This window comes from Pelophylax lessonae (assembly GCF_965119305.1).
Source record: "Pelophylax lessonae genome assembly, chromosome: 1".
Lineage (NCBI taxonomy): Eukaryota > Metazoa > Chordata > Amphibia > Anura > Ranidae > Pelophylax > Pelophylax lessonae.
This window is the reverse complement of record NC_138768.1, coordinates 514,863,008-514,881,853: the sequence shown is the minus strand read 5'-3', so window position 1 is coordinate 514,881,853 and position 18,846 is coordinate 514,863,008. Positions and strand designations below refer to the sequence as shown.

Here is an 18,846-nt window from a genome sequence, read left to right as displayed (position 1 = left end):
GCTCAGGGAACTGGACCCATAGGGTGTGGCGCAGTTGAAAATACCTAAATCGCATCCACATAGGCAAACAAAACCTATCAAGAAGTTGTGAAAATGATGTAATGGTGCCCGAGGGCATAATATCTGCCAGTGTCTTCACACTTCACACATAGCGTGCCCACACCTGAGGAGCCAGCCGGTATAGAGCGCAGATGAGGCAAGGAGGGGTTACCCCACAAGGGCTGAGCAGGAGACCACTAAGCGGGCTTAATAAACCTATGCCTAGCCGCTACCCACACGCTCCAGGTAACTCGAGAGGGGCCAGGTACAAACCCATAGGCCCTTGGGCCCCTATAGGCAAATTTTTTCAGATCCACGAAAGAGCCCAGGAAGGCAGCCTCCAGACACATGACTGCATTCAGATTAGAACCCTGAAACCACCAATGGACCGTTACTAGGATCGCGGCCCAGTAGTAGACCCAAAAATTAGGCAGGGCCAACCCTCCCTTAGTAATTGGAAGCCACAGTGTAGATTTACCCAACCTCGGAACCAAGCCCCCCCAGAGGAACGACCCCAGACATCTATCCACTTCCCGTAAAAACCTACCAGGGACCCAACACGGAGCATTACGAAAAATAGAAGTGAATTTGGGTAACACCATCATTTTGAGCAGGTTGATTTTCCCCAAAAGATTCAACGGCAGGTTGGCCCAGGAGGAACACCTTGCCTTCATATTAGCTAGCAGGGGCATCAGATTCTTGTCAATGCCGATAGAGGTTTAGTCACCTGCAATCCCAGGTAACAGAACTCCGTCACCCAGTGGAAGGGGGGTCTGGTGAGCCAACCGTACCGCATCCTCATCGATAGGGAAAAGCACCGATTTAGTCCAGTTTATGCGTATGCCCGAGAATTCTCCAAATGTGTCAAATAATCTTAATGCTGCCCGACGGGAAGGACCCGTATACCGTAGGTATAAAAGGGTATCATCTGCGTAGAGCAGGGGTGGGGAACTTTTTTTCTGCCAAGGGCCATTTGGGTATTTACAAAATCATTTGGGGGCTGTACAAAATTATCAACTTAATGTGCCTGTTCTATTTGGTCAAACGTTTAATTAACTCACCTCTAATGTGATGGCTGCAACTGCTTCTCTTTGGTGAGGTGTGTGATGTTAGCTAGTATTGATGATGTTGCTACTCGCAACTGGTTTTCCAGGTTTTGGTCGGTCAATCTGGAGCGCAGTTGACTCTTTGTGGTGGTAAGTTTTGAAAAGAACGGATGGTGGGTACAGCTGGCTGGTACTGCTGGCTCAGGCTGGTACTGTGCTGTAGGTACTGCTGGCTGGTGCTGCTGTGGGTACTGCTGGCTCAGGCTGGTACTGCTGGCTCAGGCTGGTACTGCCTGCTGGTATTGCTGTAGGTACTGTTGGCTCAGGCTGGTACTGCTGGCTAGTACTGTGCTGTAGGTACTGCTGGCTGGTACTGTTGTGGGTACCGCTGACTCTGGCTGGTACTGCTGGCTCTGGCTGGCACTGCTGCTGGTACTGCTGGTTCTGCTGTGGGTACTGCTAGTTATGGCTGGTTCTGCTGTGGTTACTGCTGGCTCTGGCTGGTACTGCTGTGGGTACTGCTGGCTCTGGCTGGTACTGCTGTGGGTACTGCTGGCTCTGGCTGGTACTGCTGTGGGTACTGCTGGCTCTGGCTGGTACTGCTGTGGGTACTGCTGGTTCTGGCTGGTACTGCTGGTTCTGGCTGGTACGTTTGTGACTACTGCTGACTCTGGCTGGTACTGCTGGTTCTGGCCGGTACTGCTGTGAGTACTGCGGGTAGTCCTGTGAGTACTGCTGTGGTTACTGCTGGTTCTGGCTGGGACTGCTGTGGGTACTGCTGGTTCTGGCTGGGACTGCTGTGGGTACTGCTGGTTCTGGCTGGGACTGCTGTGGGTACTGCTGGTTCTGGCTGGGACTGCTGTGGGTACTGCTGGTTCTGGCTGGGACTGCTGTGGGTACTGCTGGTTCTGGCTGGGACTGCTGTGGGTACTGCTGGTTCTGGCTGGGACTGCTGTGGGTACTGCTGGTTCTGGCTGGGACTGCTGTGGGTACTGCTGGCTCTGGCTGGGACTGCTGTGGGTACTGCTGGCTCTGGCTGGGACTGCTGTGGGTACTGCTGGCTCTGGCTGGGACTGCTGTGGGTACCGCTGGCTCTGGCTGGGACTGCTGGTTCTCGCTGGTACTCCTGTGTGTGCTGCTGGTGAGAAATGCTGGCTAGGAGAAGTGTATCGGCACCGCACTGGAGGAAGAGGCAATGTTTTGTGTATTGGTCACAGGCGGAGTGCATTTGATATCCCTCAGACTGTCAGAACGGAGCCGGAATTATACAGAAAGCATCAGCTCCATTCTTGACAGATCAGCTGAGAGACACAGGCTCAGCTGCACAGGGGGCCGGACCAGATGACCGCATGTGGCCCGCAGGCCGTAGGTTCCCCACCCATGGCGTAGAGGGATATTTTCTCTTCTAGAGCCCCAACCTGTAGGCCACCCGCCTTGTCCGTCGCCCAGATCAGAATAGCCAGAGGCTCCAGTGCTAGGGCAAACAGATTGCGGGATAAGGGGTAACCCTGGCGAGTGCCCTGGTGGAGAGGGAAGGATTCTGACACATCACTATTAGTGATTAGTGATATGAATCTCGCCCTGGGAGCCCTGTACAATAGCCGAAGTCCGTGGATGAACTTGGGACCAAACCTGAAGAGGCGCAGAACCTCCCACAGATATTCCCACTCCCCCGAGTCAAAAGCCTTCTCAGCGTCCAGAGAGGCGATAACCGCAGTGCCAGCATTGTCGTGCGGAAGGGACAGATTAAGGAATAGTCTCCTAATGTTGACTGGGATGGAAGGACACAAAATCCAGAGGATCTTTACCGGGCTTGGGAATTGGCACAATAACCACCTTCTTCATAGAGACCAGGGAGGCAAAGTCAGACAGCAGAGAGAAGAGCCGTGGAGCCAACCGCTCCTCGTGAGCAGAATAGAACTCACAAGGGAGTCAATCCGCCCCCGGCGTCTTACCCTTCTGCAGCCCAGCAATGGCTGCCTGGATCTCCTCCCAGGGAGATGGCTGCCTCCAACCGATCCCTGGCAGATGTCTCCAGAGCAGGGAAGGTAACCCCATCTAGATAGGCAGAAAGGGCAGGCAGGGACGGTATAGGATGCCCGGGAGGGGTAAATATTTTCAAAAAACTCAGAAAAACAGCGTTGATCCGGTCCGGGGAGGAAACAATCTCGCCCCCCTGTCCCGAATGGATCCTACAGGGTGTGAACAGTGTCTGACCCCTTGCCAGCCAAGCCCGCAGCCTTCCATTCTTATAGCCATGTTCAAAAACCTGATGGGCAGAGTGCACCATGGCCTTCTTGGTTATTTCTGCCCTAGCCACCGAAAGCTGATGCAACACCTGCTGCCACGCCGCATAGCAGTCCGGCCCCGGAGCAGAGACCTAGGCCTGGACAGAACTTGATGCCAGCTTCTGTATGTGTGAGATGCAAGAGATGAACTCCCCTCTGACCCAGGATTTAAAGAGTCCCATAGCACCAATGGGGACGCAGTGTCCTCATTTGCCACCCAATAATTACAAATAGATTCAGTCATCTGCATCTGGAGCCGCTCGTCCTTCGCCCAGAACCTAGAAAGACACCAAAGGCGAGTCCCCGCAGCCCGAGAAATCTCCAGGGACAGGCAGAGAGGCGCTTGGTCCGAGATGCCGTGGGGGAGGATGACCGCCTCCTTAATCAACCGAAGTGTCGAGGCAGATGCCATGTCAATTCGGGACAAGGTGCGAAATGAAGTGGAGTGGCAGGTATAACCGGCCTGGGTCGGATTCAGGAACTTCCACACTTCTGTAAGGGCAAAGGTGTCAGCCCAATGTTGAAGGTCTGGCAAATCTCGCCCCGTGGCGTGCAACCTATCCTAATTCGGGCACAGGACCATGTTTAAGTCTCCTAACAAGAGGACATTGGGGGTGTCAAATTGCAAAAGTGCATCCATAATAAGTGTCTGCACCGAGGCAGGTGGGGGCAAGTAGATTCCCACAATCACCAAGGGCACATCATAGATTCTAGCATGAAGCATAACATATCTATCTCCCCCCCCCCCCCCCCCCTCCGGTCCGTTTGTAACATCTAGGGTTTGGAAGGGAAGGGGCTTGCGTACCAAGACACTAACCCCCCTAGCGTATGTGGAGTAGGTAGCATGGAAGTGGGGTCCCACCTAGGGCCTCCTAAGACTATTGAGCCGGGATCCCTGCAAATGCGTTTCTTGTAGAATACAAATAGGAGGGTTGTGTTTCTGCAAGTATTTAAATACCAAGGAGCATTTGACGGCAGCATTCAGCCCTCGGACGTTCAAGGACACCACCTTCAGCTGTGATATAGAAGAAAGATTGCACAGAAATAGGAAGGATAATAGTCCTGATAACTTCCCGTCCAAGGGGGAGAATGCCCCAGTAGCAGACGCCACATCCAGCGTTCACAAGACACATAATGGTACACCTCATTGCTGAAATGAGCCCATCTCAGTCCCCATTGCATGAAAAACAATAAAGCACATCCAGAAAACAAGCAACAATAAAACCTAAACAACATCTCCCAAACTTAAACCAAAATGTAACCCTTCTCCCCCCACCCCGCATCACCAACCTAAACTTGGGTGAGCTTAGATCCCCAAAACAGTGCAACAGCACAACCATCGGGAGGGGCGTCCATCAGGGAACTGCTGAAGGTATAGCGGTCCATTCTTCAGAGATGCTAAAACAAAGCAGAGGTAAATGGAGCATAAAAAGAAAAACCTTTCTGGCACATCACATGCAGAGTAAAGCTGCCAGTACCAGTCACGCGACCCCTATACCAGGATGTGCAAACCCCAGGTTCCCCACCAGTCAGGGAGTCCCCCCGCATCTGATGGGAAGGCACGTAGGTAGGGAATAAGGCAACCGGTGGTCACAGACAGTTGCAATAGAAGAACCTCGAAAGGTACAGGCGAGTACTCCGCAGCAAGGGAGTCAGAGGAAATGATGAATGATGTTCAGTGCGGTAGGAAAACTTAGCATCCAGAACAAGGAACAGTCTCCTGGAGGTCCAGGGGCACAAGCTTAAAGAGAGCAAGAGGTAACAATGGACATCAGGCACAACAGGTGCAGTCAAGGAAAAACAGCAGGCAGCTTCAGGTCACTCAGCAGGCCGCAGGATAAGGTAGACTTCACGGCTCAGGTAGGTAGGTGTCAGCGGTGCGGTGGCAGTGTCTCCATCCAGGCTGTGACATCTTGAGGGGAGGTGAAGAAACGAGCCGACTCACCATCTTGGAGCCGGGCAGGAAAAAGCACACTGTATTTGATACCCCGACCACGCAGAGCAGCCTTCACCTGATCAATAATTTTCTGAGCTTTTGGGTCTCAACAGAGTAATCAGGGAAAATAAGCTGCTTGTTCTGGTATGCCAGGGCACCCTTCACTCTCGTGGCACGCAGCACCTCATCCCTGTCCCGAAAGTTCAACCGCAGGATCAGTGTGCAAGGGGGGGCCCCGGGAGGACCCGGTTTTGTGGCACGCGGTGGACCCATTCCACCGTGTAATAGGGAGAGAAATGTGCATCAGGCAAAAGGGAGCGGAACAGCTCCTCACCAAACAGTGTGGGGCTAGTTCCATCAGCACCCTCTGCCAAGCCCACTATGCGCCTATTGCGGTTCTCTGCGTCCTCTGCTTTGTACTCCAGGGCACGGACCTTAGTCTGCAGGGAGCGGATTGCGCTGTTCTGCAGAGGACAGTCTGGATTGGATCTTGTCCATGTCTTGACGAAGAAGCCCCACATCTAATTGGACAGCCTCTATCTTCGAGGTAAGGGTAGTCTGGCAGGCTGCAATCACCGCCATCACGTCTCCTAGCCCCAGCGGCGAGGAGGGAGCCGCGTCCTCCAGCTCCGTCTGGGACGCCATGTTAAAGAAGGAACGCGGGCAGCCCACCACGAGGCCGGGAGCAGTCGGGGAAACTTCCTCCTCCTAGCGCCTGGGAGTCTGAGTTTCTTTCCCCTCCCCAAGTGTCCTGCAGAGCGCCGGCGCAAGAGGGAAGAAACAGGGTCAGTCAGGCAGCACCAGGATCACGAAGGTCGGTGAACAGGCAGAATATCCAGCAGAGCTCCAACAAGCGTGTCTGCTCAGGTTTCCATCTTTGCCACGCCCCCTGCGCTGATTCTTTCGTTTATTGATCCATTTTATGCTGCACACTTCTGCAAATCATTAGCTGCAACTACATATTATAGTTTTTCTTGATCGCAATTCATAGCCTTTGAACTTGGCGCCAGTTCTTTTTAGTATAAATATACAGCTATATTTAAAAAATGTTTTGTACAATTTTGGGCCAGTTTTCCTTTTTGATGATAAAAAATCAAGAGATATCCATAACCATTTACTGCCAAATAAAAGCCCAATTTGTCCTGAAAAAACAAGGTATAATCCACCTGGATGCACAAAGTAGTTGTGATATGTACGGTTTTTCACATGTCAAAGTTGCAAAATTGTGTTTAGGCATTAAGATTTGTTTTACCCCATGGGCCTGAAGGGGTTAATTTGTTTTGGTATCTTCCAAGTTCTCAAACATGCAAACCTACTCAATGTCAAAAACGTAAATTGGTTAACTGGCTTCTCTGCATTTGACCATGTTGATTTTGCACTGCTTGAATGTGGTAGGAATGCAAGTTGCTAGATAAACTGAGGAGCGCGGTTCTTATTCGGGTTTGTGTACCTCCAGGACTGGGTAATGTGTCAGTGCTGTATAAACAAAAAAAACATTCCTAATGATTGAGCATCAGCTTAAGCCAGCTGTACATAGATCGAGCGTCATCTGGTTCTGCAGAGATTGGCTGAATTTCGATCCATGTATGGGCAGGGAGGTTGTGCAGTACTGCCCTGTCGGATTTTCCCTGCTCGATCAGTGCTGCAGGCTATAGCCAGCAACACTTATCAGTGTATTCTGATGGTGGGGGAGGTCTTCCTGCAGTCTGACTACAATAACTTAGTGGGGAGGATTCCCCAATCAACATCGTGTAAGTGAATGATGAAATCCTGTCTTGTTTTTTTTTCCATTTAGCCTGCTGATTTGAAAGAAAAAAAACTGACTTATTTATGGGCTGCCTTTGTGGGATACAAGTCCTAAAATAGTCTTTTAGGCAGGACCCTGCTTAAGAAGAGCTTTTAGGGCTTGTTCACGCATGTTTATTGTGAAGAACGAAGCAGCGCTCACTCATTACCATTGAAATGAATGGAGGTGACTGGCAAGCCGCAATGCCCTATGCTGGTCTCCGCCAGACTTTTGGGCATTTAACACTTAAGGGAGAGTCAGATGCTTCTGCTCCTGATGCATGCTGTGGTTCCATTCTCTGAACTCCTATGTTATTATGGGCTTGTTTACACTTGCTAATGGGGGATGGTATAACACTGAGGTTGAGCCATGTTTTTACTGCCTTACAACCCCTCTCCCTTTTCCAGCAGAGGCAGAAGCCAGGGTGTATATATGCCATGGTCTAGATGTTTGCTCCACAGCCACAGTAGGAATTATAACCCCCTGTAACACTTGGCCGGTATCGCCCATCAATCGCAGGCCATTCAAGTGAATGGGGACACGCTGTAACTGCACACACTTGCAGTTGCAGCACATTTGTCTGGTATTTAGGAAGTTAGAGCAGGTGGGTGAAGAGGCGATATAACATATTTTCTCAAGGCTTGTCGAATACTCCCTGAAGAGCGATCTGAACGCGGATCAATCCTCAGATAGGTATAAAAAAGTCTTATCTAACATAAACAAGTCTTATCGAACATTATCTTGACATCGTGGACTAGAAGAAGAAACCACAGCATGTGGCAGAAAACACAGGCATCCAATTCATGTTGACTTGTTGAATACTGAAGAGACTAATGGAGCAGAGGTAAATGCTAGAGAAGGGAGGTGAACATAGGAGTTCTTCTTTTGTCTTTATTTCTTTTGTAGGCTCATGGGATCACTTAAACAGAGAAGAATTTCCTTAGTAGTAAAAAGAAAATAAATAAAAACCTAATTCCCTATTTTACCCTTAGGATTCTGCAACTGAGGAGGATAAACCAGCTCCTGTGAAAAAGACTTCACCTGCCAAAGCTCGTAGGAGACTGACCAAGAAGGGTAAAAAAATGGCAGGTCGGAAAAGAGGACGTCCCAAGAAACTCCTTCAATCTAATGGTGACCGCAAATCCTCCAAATCACCAACTGTACTGGAAGTCCTACATCTACAAAATGGTTCTGCGCCTCAGTCGCCAACGCAGTCAAGCCCTCAGGGTGAGGCGATGAATTACTGTAGTCCTGCTAGACTAGTTTGGTATTTGGGGGGCTTAATTGTGTAGACATTTGGGTTGTTACTAAAACTGGAGAGTGCAAAATCTGTCAAAGCTTAACGGGTAACTACACTTTAGTGGTGAAAAAATATAGCGTATACAATTGCGGCCCAAGTCATATTGTAATTGAATGTTATTAAAAATGACCTTTCTCTTACGTCCTCCGACAGTCGCCGCCTCCTCTAAGTCATCACTAGTGGGTATTGTCCACCTATCCGTAGGAATAGCTAGGCATATAGACTTAGTCAAAAGACAAAAGGCATTAGCATATACACACCCACGGGGGCTGTCCCATCTGGTCAATACCCCCCCTGCATCACCACTCCCAACTCAGTTTTAGTTTGCCTAGCATCAGGAATAGTTCAGGCTACCTTGTGCTGGGGCTTCAGTCTTAGCCTTCCTAAATCTTTTATTTGATTTTCTTTTTAAATGTCAGTTTTTTTCTCTCACTTTACTAGCTGTTTATTTTGTCAGCTTTAGTGTTAGTTTATTCTTCGGATGAAGATGGATCATGCGGTCCTGGGATTCGGACTGGCCGCCCTGGTTCTCCAGGGCACAGAGGGTCAGATGGACCCCCAGCCCGCCATCGAGCGTTAAGCTATGGTTCGCCCTGGCATTAAGAACCACCCATCCCTGTTCGCTGCAGGGATGCAGCCGTGAGGTGGCTACCTCACAGGACTCGTCTGCGCTGCTGCAGCGTCATGTCCCTGGCTCACGGCACTCCCTGTCAGATGAGGACAGAGGTTTATCCATGCATAGAGCCTCCCCCTCGCCATCGGGTACAGGTAAGTACTTTTCTGTGTGGGGCCTCTGTTTTGGGTGGCAGTCTGTGTTGCTGTGTGTCCCCATGTCTGTGCGACTCCCTGTGCGATCCCTGCGGGGTTCGCTGTGTGCAGATCTGTATGTTTGCCGGGGGTCCCTGTCCCTGTGTCACCTTAGGTGCATGTTTGGGGGTACAGACTTGTGTGTTGTGCGGCGACCGCTGCGGGGGAAAAATCGCGCGGTCCGCCATGTTTTTACTGTGCACACGTGTATAGCCCCTCTGGGGCGAGTATACAGCTCATTTTGGCACCGTCCGCCGCCATTTTGTGGGCGGTGAAACGATCGGTTCGGCCGCATGTCGGCGGCCATCTTGGCGAAGCCTCCTATGCATCCCTATGGGGCAGCCATTTTCCCTGGGGTCTGGCTTATGGCCAGCCCCCTCCAGCAGCATTTCCTTTTCCTCTCAGACAGCACAGACACAGGTAGCAACGATCTGCGGGCTCTGCAGTTTATCTCTCTGTCTTCTTCTGCATACTGCTTCTGGCTCAGTTTTCTTTCTCCTTTTGGGGGTCTTCATAGCTGTGACCGTAGCGGTGGGCTGCGCACTCCGCAGCGCTATTTAAGGGGACAGTACACTACTTTTTTTGCACTGTAGTTTTTTCATTATCTTGAGCCATGGATTCTCAGGAAAGCAAGTTTCCTCCAGCTTTAGTGGGATGCCCCAGTTCTCCTGTGGCCCCGCTGCGACCTGATCTGGCTGCTGTAGTTGCGACTTTAGTGGCAAATATGGAAATGCTGATGTCTGAACGGGCTGCGAGAAAACGGCCAAGGCTGTCTCGCTCTTCTGATTCAGATGGGGATATGGATGCTGCTGCGAGCGTGCCCTTTTCAGGGTCCCGCTCATCCTTGGACCCCCCCGGGGTCTGAGGGGGAGGCTGAGGTGGAGGGTGTTGATACATCCTCCCCAGGGTCACCCGAAGAACGGGCGACCATAGATGAGTTGATTGTTTCTGTTAAGGAAACCTTACATTTAGAGGATGAGCCCTGCCCTCCGGGCGTTGTGTCCTCATTTGGGACGCACAGGACCCGCAAGTCTGCGCAGGTTTTTCCCTGCCTGGCGGAATTCCATTACACTGTTGATGAAATGTGGTGCACGTTAAAACGTCCATTCCTGGTACCTAGTCGGTTCAAATTGCTTTATCCTTTTGCACCGGCTAAGGAATCACGATGGTGTGTGCCTCCACAGGTAGATCACACTGTGGCCGTGCTGAACAAAGCTACCTTGGTTCCTACTGAGGATACCCCGGTTTTCCGGGATCCCACGGACCGGCGGTTGGAGTCTCTAGCCCGCCATTCCTATACGGTGGCGGGTTCGTTGCTCAAACCCGTTTTCGCGTCCGTTATGGTGGCTCAGGCGGTGGCTGATTGGATCAAGGTGCTTAGAAGCAACCTAGTGTCCGATGACGTGCCGCCTGCACGACTGGAAATGGTGGACCAGATCCATCAAGGAGTCATGTGTCGGTGTGATGCAGCCCTTAATGAGGCCCCCTTGGTGGCTCGCCTCTCGAGTGTCGCGGTACTTAACCGGCGACTGATATGGCCTAAGAGCCGGTCGGCCGACCAGTCCTCGCGGAAAACTGTTGCTGATTTTCCCTATGCTGGCTCTCGCCTTTTTGGCGAGGCGTTGGATACCTTGGTGAAAGGCGTCACGGGGGGTAAGAGCACCATGCTACCCCAGAACCCGAAGAACAAGTGTTTCCGTGGCAAGCGGGGTTCTGCGCCTAAATCTAGTCAGGGGTCCTTTCGTGCCTTTCGGAACCAATCCAAGGGCAAGCCCTTCAAGGCAACCAGAAGAAACCCTGGGCCGGGTAAGCAGAAGACCGGCAATGCCGGTTCGGCGGGACACTCCGCCTCTGCCCGAAGGGGCGCCCTCACCCATTTCTGGGGTGGGGGGACGTTTGCGCGGTTTCCTCCAACCTTGGCTGCTCCGGATCTCGGACAGGTGGGTCCAGGAAATCGTTCGATCAGGTTACAAGATCGAATTCCTTTCCAGGCCGCGGACAGATTCTTTCCCTCCAATCTCCATTTGCTTCCGGGGCGTCTGCAGGACTTGCATCAAGCGGTGCAGAACATGCTTGCTCAGGGGGTGATTGTCCCGGTGCCTCATCGGGACAGGTTTCGGGGGTTTTATTCAAATCTGTTCACTGTGCCCAGGAAGGAGGGCAAAGTGCGTCCTATTCTGGACCTGAAAGCGCTGAACCGCTTCGTGCGTGTTCGGAAGCTTTGAATGCAGTCTCTCCGTTCGGTTGTGTCCTTCTTGAGTCCAGGAGAATTCCTGGCTTCGATAGATCTGAAGGATGCGTACCTGCACATCCCCATTTTCGAGGGTCATCAGCGGTACCTTCGGTTCGCTATCGCAGAGGACCACTACCAGTTTGTGGCGTTACCGTTCGGTCTCGCTTCGGCACCCAGGGTATTTACCAAGGTGTTGGCACCTGTCCTGGGCCTGCTGCGGGCCCAAGGCATTGCGGTCCTGGGGTACCTGGACGATCTGCTTCTGAGATCGCGTGCCAGTCAGGACCTTGTGCGCGATCTGTCCATCACGGTACAGACGCTCCAGGAGTTCGGGTGAACAATCAACGTTCAAAAATCAGCGTTGTCTCCGTCGATTCGCCTTCCCTATCTGGGAATGGTTCTGGACTCTGCTCAAGCAAAGGTATTCTTGCCGGAGGACAAGCTCCGGACTTTGCGGGACGAAATCCGGTCCCTCAGGGACAATCCGTCCGTCGTCACTCAGGGCCTGCATGCGGGGCCTGGGTTTGATGGGGTCGGCCTTCGAGGCGATTCCCTTTGCCCAGTTCCACACACAGGCTCTCCAGACGGAGATCCTGGCCAGGTGGGACAGACTTCCTCAGTCCTTGGATCTGGAGGTCTCCTTGAGTCGCCGGGCCAGATTGGCTCTTCTGTGGTGGATCCAGTCCCCGTCGGTGGCGGAAGGCAAGTCCTTCCGCCCGTTGGTGTGGACAGTGGCTACCACGGATGCCAGCCTGTCGGGCTGGGGTGGAGTCCTGGGCACCCTGTCTGCCCAGGGCACTTGGTCGGAGGAGGAATCCTCCCTCCCGATAAATGTGCTGGAACTACGAGCGATAAAACTCTGTCTCTTCCAGTGGTCGGACCGTCTCCAGGGCCTGCCTGTTCGCATACAGACGGACAATGCTACCGCGGTGGCTTACATCAACCACCAGGGGGGCACCAGGAGTGCTCGAGCAGCCCGGGAGGTGGCCGACATCCTGTCTTGGGCCGAGACTCATGTCCCGGCGATTTCGGCAGTTCACATTCCGGGTGTGGAGAATTGGCAGGCAGATTATCTGAGCCGCCAGACCCTGGACCAGGGGGAATGGTCCCTACACCCGGAGGTCTTTCAGATGCTGTGTGCGAAGTGGGGATCCCCAGACGTGGATCTGTTCGCATCCCGGCTACACCGAAGGGTGGAAAGGTTTGTGGCAAGAACGCGCGACCCGTTGGCGCCTCGGATGCGTTGGCCCCTTGGCATCTGTATCGTCTGATGTACGCCTTTCCTCCGATTCAGTTACTATCCCGGTTCCTTCGCAGATTGGTCTCTGAACCGCACATGGTGATTCTAATGGCGCCGGACTGGCCTCGCCGGTCTTGGTACGCCGACGTTGCTCACCTGGCAGTGGCGCCTCCGTGGCGTCTGCCTCTGCGGGAAGATCTCCTGTCTCAGGGTCCGATCTTCCATCCTGCTTTACAGTCGCTGGCTTTAACGGCCTGGCTGTTGAGACCCAGGTCTTGAGGGACAAGGGTCTATCTTCTGAGGTTATCCCTACCCTGATCAAGGCTAGGAAATCTTCCTCTGGTAAGATCTATTACCGTACCTGGAAAGCCTACTTCACCTGGTGTGAGTCCAGGGGGTTTTCCCCTCGTTCTTACTCGGTGTCGAGAATCTTGGCTTTCCTCCAGTCTGGGGTGGATCAGCGCCTGGCGCTGGCCACTATAAAGGACCAGGTATCAGCACTGGCGGTCCTTTTCCAACGACCTGTGGCGTCTCATTCCTTGGTGCGCACGTTCATTCAAGGTGTGCGACATTTGGCTCCTCCTAGGATGGAGCCTTTACCTCCATGGGACCTGAACTTGGTCCTGTCCGCTTTGCAGCGTGCTGCTTTTGAAAATATCAGGGGGATATCGTTGCCTCTGCTGTCGAAAAAGGTTGCTTTTCTTGTGGCGATCACTTCGGCTCGCAGAGTATCGGAGCTGGCGGCGTTGTCTTGCCGCTCCCCTTACTTGATAATTCACAAGGATAAGGTGGTGTTGAGCACACCCCCGTCCTTTCTTCCTAAGGTGATCACGGAGTTCCACCTTAATGAGGAAATTGTCCTGCCTTCGCTTTGTACAAAGCCTAAGCATCCAAAGGAGATTGCGTTGCATTCCTTGGATGTTGTCAGGGCGATCAGGGTTTACCTGAAGTCTACGGAATCCTTTCGGAAGGCGGACTCTCTCTTTGTCCTTCCTGAGGGACCTCGGAAGGGCATGGCTGCATCGGCAGCAACTATTGCCAAGTGGATCAGACAGACCATTGAACAGGCCTATGCCTTGAAGGAACGGGTTCCGCCCTTCCCTGTTAAGGTGCACTCTACCAGGTCTTTGAGTACTTCCTGGGCCTGTTGGCATCGGGCCTCGGTGGCCCAGGTGTGCAAGGCGGCGACTTGGTCGTCGGTGCACACTTTTTCCAAGTTCTACAAAGTAGACGTTCTGGCATCAGCTGATGCTTCTTTTGGCCGCAAAGTTCTCAGTGCGGCTGTGCCATGATGGACCCTTGCATTTTTTTCTCTGGGTCCCTGGCTGTTGGCATTTGCTTTCCTGGGCTGTTGCTCCTGTTGAGCATTGTTTTTTTCTGTTGCCCAGTTGGTTCTTACGGTGCATGTAAGATTCCTTTCTCTGATGTGGGTACTGCGTTGCCTTTTCTACGGTTGCGTCTCCCACCCCTCATGTCTATACTGCTTTGGGACATCCCACTAGTGATGACTTAGAGGAGGCGGCGACTGTCGGAGGACGTAAGAGAAAACTGAATTTTTGTAAAATCCCTTTCTCTGAGTCCTCCGACAGTCGCCGCCCCCGCCCCTCTTTTGGGGTTCTTATTACCTACTGCTATGCTACCAAACTGAGTTGGGAGTGGTGATGCAGGGGGGGTATTGACCAGATGGGACAGCCCCCGTGGGTGTGTATATGCTAATGTCTTTTGTCTTTGGACTAAGTCTATATGCCTAGCTATTCCTACGGATAGGTGGACAATACCCACTAGTGATGACTTAGAGGAGGCGGCGACTGTCGGAGGACTCGGAGAAAGGAATTTTACAGGTAAGATTTTACAAAAATTCAGTTTTCCTTTTTAATCTGCAGCCGCTGTCATTTTCTGTAAATGCAATGCAATATGGCTGCCTGGAGTTGTGTAAAGAACACACCCCAGAAACAGAATTCCCTGCTTGTGTGCTTGCCTTACCAATTTTTTTAGAAGTCTGCCCAAGATACAGGTCAGATTTTGAGGCATCCCCTGCAACAAAAGTGTCATTTTGGTGAGATACACCCAACAGGAACATGTCTAAAGGGATGCAGGCCCAGCAGATTTCCTCATTAGTGCCCTGCAGCTGCACAGCTGATTGATAATTATGAAACTACTCCCATTAGACCCACTCAGCACAGAGGAACAAACAATGATTTCTTCAGAATAACAAAAGATAGTAATCTGAAATTCCCAGAGGGGAATGTTTTTTTTTTCCTCAAGAAAAGTGGAGTTACGCTTTAATTGAACAAGCTGAGTTTAGAAGCTGATTGGATACCATGCACAGCTGCACCAGATTTTTCACACCAGTTTTAGTAAATAAATCCCAGTGTCTTTAATTTTGTCTTTAAGTTTATTTTGCTCTTAAAGCGGTAGTATCCCGCTTTTTGACACTTTTACATACAGGTAAGCCTATAATAAGGCTTACCTGTAGGTACAAATAATATCTCCTAAACCGGCACGGTTTAGGAGATATTTACAGTGCATGCAGCCGCTCGCGCGAGCGGCGCATGCGCTCTGAAGGTCCAGGGGACCTTCAATTAAGTTGCCGGGAGCTTGCCGGAAAAATCACTCCCGCGCGCATGCGGAAGAGACGACGAGGGACCATGGCAGCGCCCGCAGCGATGTCCGGGGGTCCGTGTCAGGGCTTCGTTTTAAGGTAAGTTACACATAATGGACTAGTATGCGATGCATACTAGCTCATTATGCCTTTGTCTTGCAGGTTTTTTTTTTTTTTTTATAGAGTTTACAACCGCTTTAAATTTGGTTACTAGGAGGCTACTTAATCATGAAAGCTTGAGCTTGTAGATACTTGTCTGAAAAGCAATATATATATATTCAGTAGGCATTTAGCAACTTTAAGCAGCTATCTGGAAACCCTTTACATACCCTCCTAGTCCAGGCTTGCTCTCTCTCCTCCCCCCTCTTGCTCTCTCTCCTCCCCCCTCTTGCTCTCTCCTCCCCCCTCTTGCTCTCTCCTCCCCCCTCTTGCTCTCTCCCCCCCCCCCCTCTTGCTCTCTCCCCCCCCCCCCTCTTGCTCTCTCCCCCCCCCCCTCTTGCTCTCTCCCCCCCCCCTCTTGCTCTCTCCCCCCCCCCCTCTTGCTCTCCCCCCCCTCTTGCTCTCCCCTCCCTCTTGCTCTCTCCCCTCCCTCTTGCTCTCTCCCCTCCCTCTTGCTCTCTCCCCTCCCTCTTGCTCTCTCCCCTCCCTCTTGCTCTCTCCCCTCCCTCTTGCTCTCTCCCCTCCCTCTTGCTCTCTCCCCTCCCTCTTGCTCTCTCCCCTCCCTCTTGCTCTCTCCCCTCCCTCTTGCTCTCTCCCCTCCCTCTTGCTCTCTCCCCTCCCTCTTGCTCTCTCCCCTCCCTCTTGCTCTCTCCTCCCCCTCTTGCGCTCTCCTCCCCCTCTTGCGCTCTCTCTCTCCTCCCCCTCTTGCGCTCTCTCTCTCCTCCCCCTCTTGCGCTCTCTCTCTCCTCCCCCTCTTGCGCTCTCTCTCTCCTCCCCCTCTTGCGCTCTCTCTCTCCTCCCCCTCTTGCGCTCTCTCTCTCCTCCCCCTCTTGCGCTCTCTCTCTCCCTCCCCCCTCTTGCGCTCGCTCTCTCTCTCTCTCTCTCTCTCTCTCTCTCTCTCTCTCTACACCTCTCTCTCTCTCTACACCTCTCTCTCTCCCCCTCGCTCGCTCTCTTCCTCCCCCCCCCCCCCTCGCTCTCTTCCCCCCCCCCCGCTCGTTTTTTTTTTTTTTTTTTCTTGTTTCAACAAAACTTTTAACAATATTCTGCTTAATGTACCTGCTGTTTTCTAACCTTAAGGAAGTAACGTTTTTTTTTTTTTTTTTCCTTTTAGTAGATGCCTGCAAGTCACCTCAAAGTCCCCATTACCAGCTACCTCTGAAAGCACAGCGTCAACCTTCCAACCAGCTGATGTCTTGTCCCACACCCCCAGCACTGCAGAAGCTGCTTGGTAAGAATATTACAACAGCCTTTTGTAGCAAAAGTTCACTATCTTGTGCTCTAGAGAGGAAATCAATACCTTCAAGAAGCAGTTAACATGGATAACACCGTTCTTCTGGGTAAGCTCTGGTATTTGATTGTATTGCCTTGATAAATGGCAACATGGCATATATTGACCTGTAAGGAAAGTCAGGGACTGGAAAGTGACTTAAAGCGAAACTAAAGCCTCCTATTTTTTTACAGTCTAGAAAGCTGCCATCTTAGCCCTTGTTTGATTAGCAGTTGCCATTTTGCTGTACTGACACCAGCCATCTGATGGTTTGACAGTTCAATTGAGAGCCAACATAAGCACACTAGTAACTGCAACAGTTATATATAATTTATGGCATGCTTTCAATGTAAGGGCCTCTTCACACTGACCTGTACAGCTGCCACACATTAAACCGCAATGGTTTTAGTGTGTGGCAGCTGTCTATTCCAGCTGCAGTGAGCCACTGCTAGGGAGTATTGTAGCATGCTTTTTAGTGCATCACACAGCTCCCATTTTTTTCCTTTTTTGTATACAACTTTTTGAAGTGCACAAAAACTGATTCTCCATTAATGCCGCTGTCTGCTATGCTTCTGTACAGTGACATGCTATCCTGCACAGAATGCTGCAATAAAATACAGAATGTCTGCATTTTATCACTAATCACTGCACCACACCTTCAGGGTGCATTGCAGTGCAAATAAGACGTGTTTTCTAGCAGTGATTGCCCTTTTTCCAATGTGGCAAAATGCTGGTCGCTGCTATATGTGTGACATGGCCCTAACAGTTTTGGGAAATAGTTAAATGAGTGGGTTTAGTTCCGCTTTAATCTTTGAAGACTAAACTGACATTTTGACAAGACTATGTAGAAATGTGTTTTATCTGTATTGTCCATTTATAGTTGACGCACCAAAATGGCTCAACTAGCCATACAATGACCAAATTGTTTCCGGAAGAGTCCAATGACTTCTTGGGGTGACGTTTGGCACAATTGTGAATGAGGCAGCTTAGTTTTGTGACGAAGGGAATTAATTCTGGAGTGACATTTTATATATAGTTCAGTTTTAAATTTAAGAGATGTGCTTAATGTCTGACCTATTTTGAATTGTTCTGTGTCTGACATTCTGCCTTTCTCTAGCAGCATTATTCGCCGCTGAAGGTTCTGGCCTCACCCTTATCTGTCACCTCCCCGTTTAGCAGCTGCTTTCCGCAGTGGAGCCTCTCGGGTGATCGTGGTTAGCCGCCTTTACCAAGGCCTGAGCAAAGGCTCTCTGCCATAGAGTCTGCCCATGTGTTTTAACTGTTTTTATTTACTATTCTCAGTTTGTCATGTTTTCTTTTCTCTGCATGTAATTTTTCTTACCTTTTTTTTATAGTATTCTATAGTATTTCTGTATATATCCCTTCTATAAATTGTTTCTTTAAATGCTCTTAAAAATTCATATTGGGGCCCTTTCACACGGGCGCTCCGTGTGTCCGCAAATTATCCTATTTTTTTGCGGATGATTTGCGGACATAATGTAAGTCTATGGCATTGCGGGTGTCAGCGGAATACCATCCGCTGACATCCGATTTTCTTCCTGTCAGTTCTGTTCCGTTTTTTGGAACTGAACAAAACCCTATTTTTCCTCCGTTCAAAAAACGGAAAGGAAGGAAAATCGGATGTCAGCGGTGTCATCCGCTGACATCCGCAAACCCCCATAGACTTACATTATGTCCGCATATCATCTGCAAACGGATGGGATGATATGCGGGCATACGGAGCGGATGACACAAATCATCCGCTCCATGGAAAAAAAAAAAAAAAAGGACCGCAGCGAAGCTCTCACACGGAGCGGCCGTGTGAAAGAGCCCTTATCCAAATATCTGTCATTTTGTTTTTGTTGTTTTTACATTTTTTGTTTTGGTTGCTCTGATTTCTGCATCTATTGTAACAACCCTCATCCTACATTGGGCTTTTTTGATTTTTGATTACACCCTTTTATTATCATGTTTTGATTGTTTAATTGTACATTTTTATGCACTCCTTTGTTTAGTCCAGTTCCTGTCTCCTTGAACATTTTCTTCTGCCTTTCTTAGCCCCCCCCCTTTTTTATTTTTTGCCTTGGATTACGTTCAGGTTAGTTGTCTTCCTGATCAGTTATATTTAGTGAAATACACC

General features: G+C 50.8%; 1 protein-coding gene across 2 annotated transcripts in view; it reads left to right on the top strand.

The window, feature by feature from the left end:
• DOT1L (DOT1 like histone lysine methyltransferase) overlaps positions 1–18,846 on the top strand; it is a 352,682-nt gene that overhangs the window by 207,630 nt on the left and 126,206 nt on the right. For both annotated transcript variants that reach the window (XM_082247290.1, XM_082247289.1), the window contains exons 14-15: positions 8,088–8,322; positions 16,554–16,667. In XM_082247290.1, coding sequence (XP_082103416.1) covers positions 8,088–8,322; positions 16,554–16,667 — 349 coding nt within the window. The remainder of the gene's footprint in view (positions 1–8,087; positions 8,323–16,553; positions 16,668–18,846) is intronic.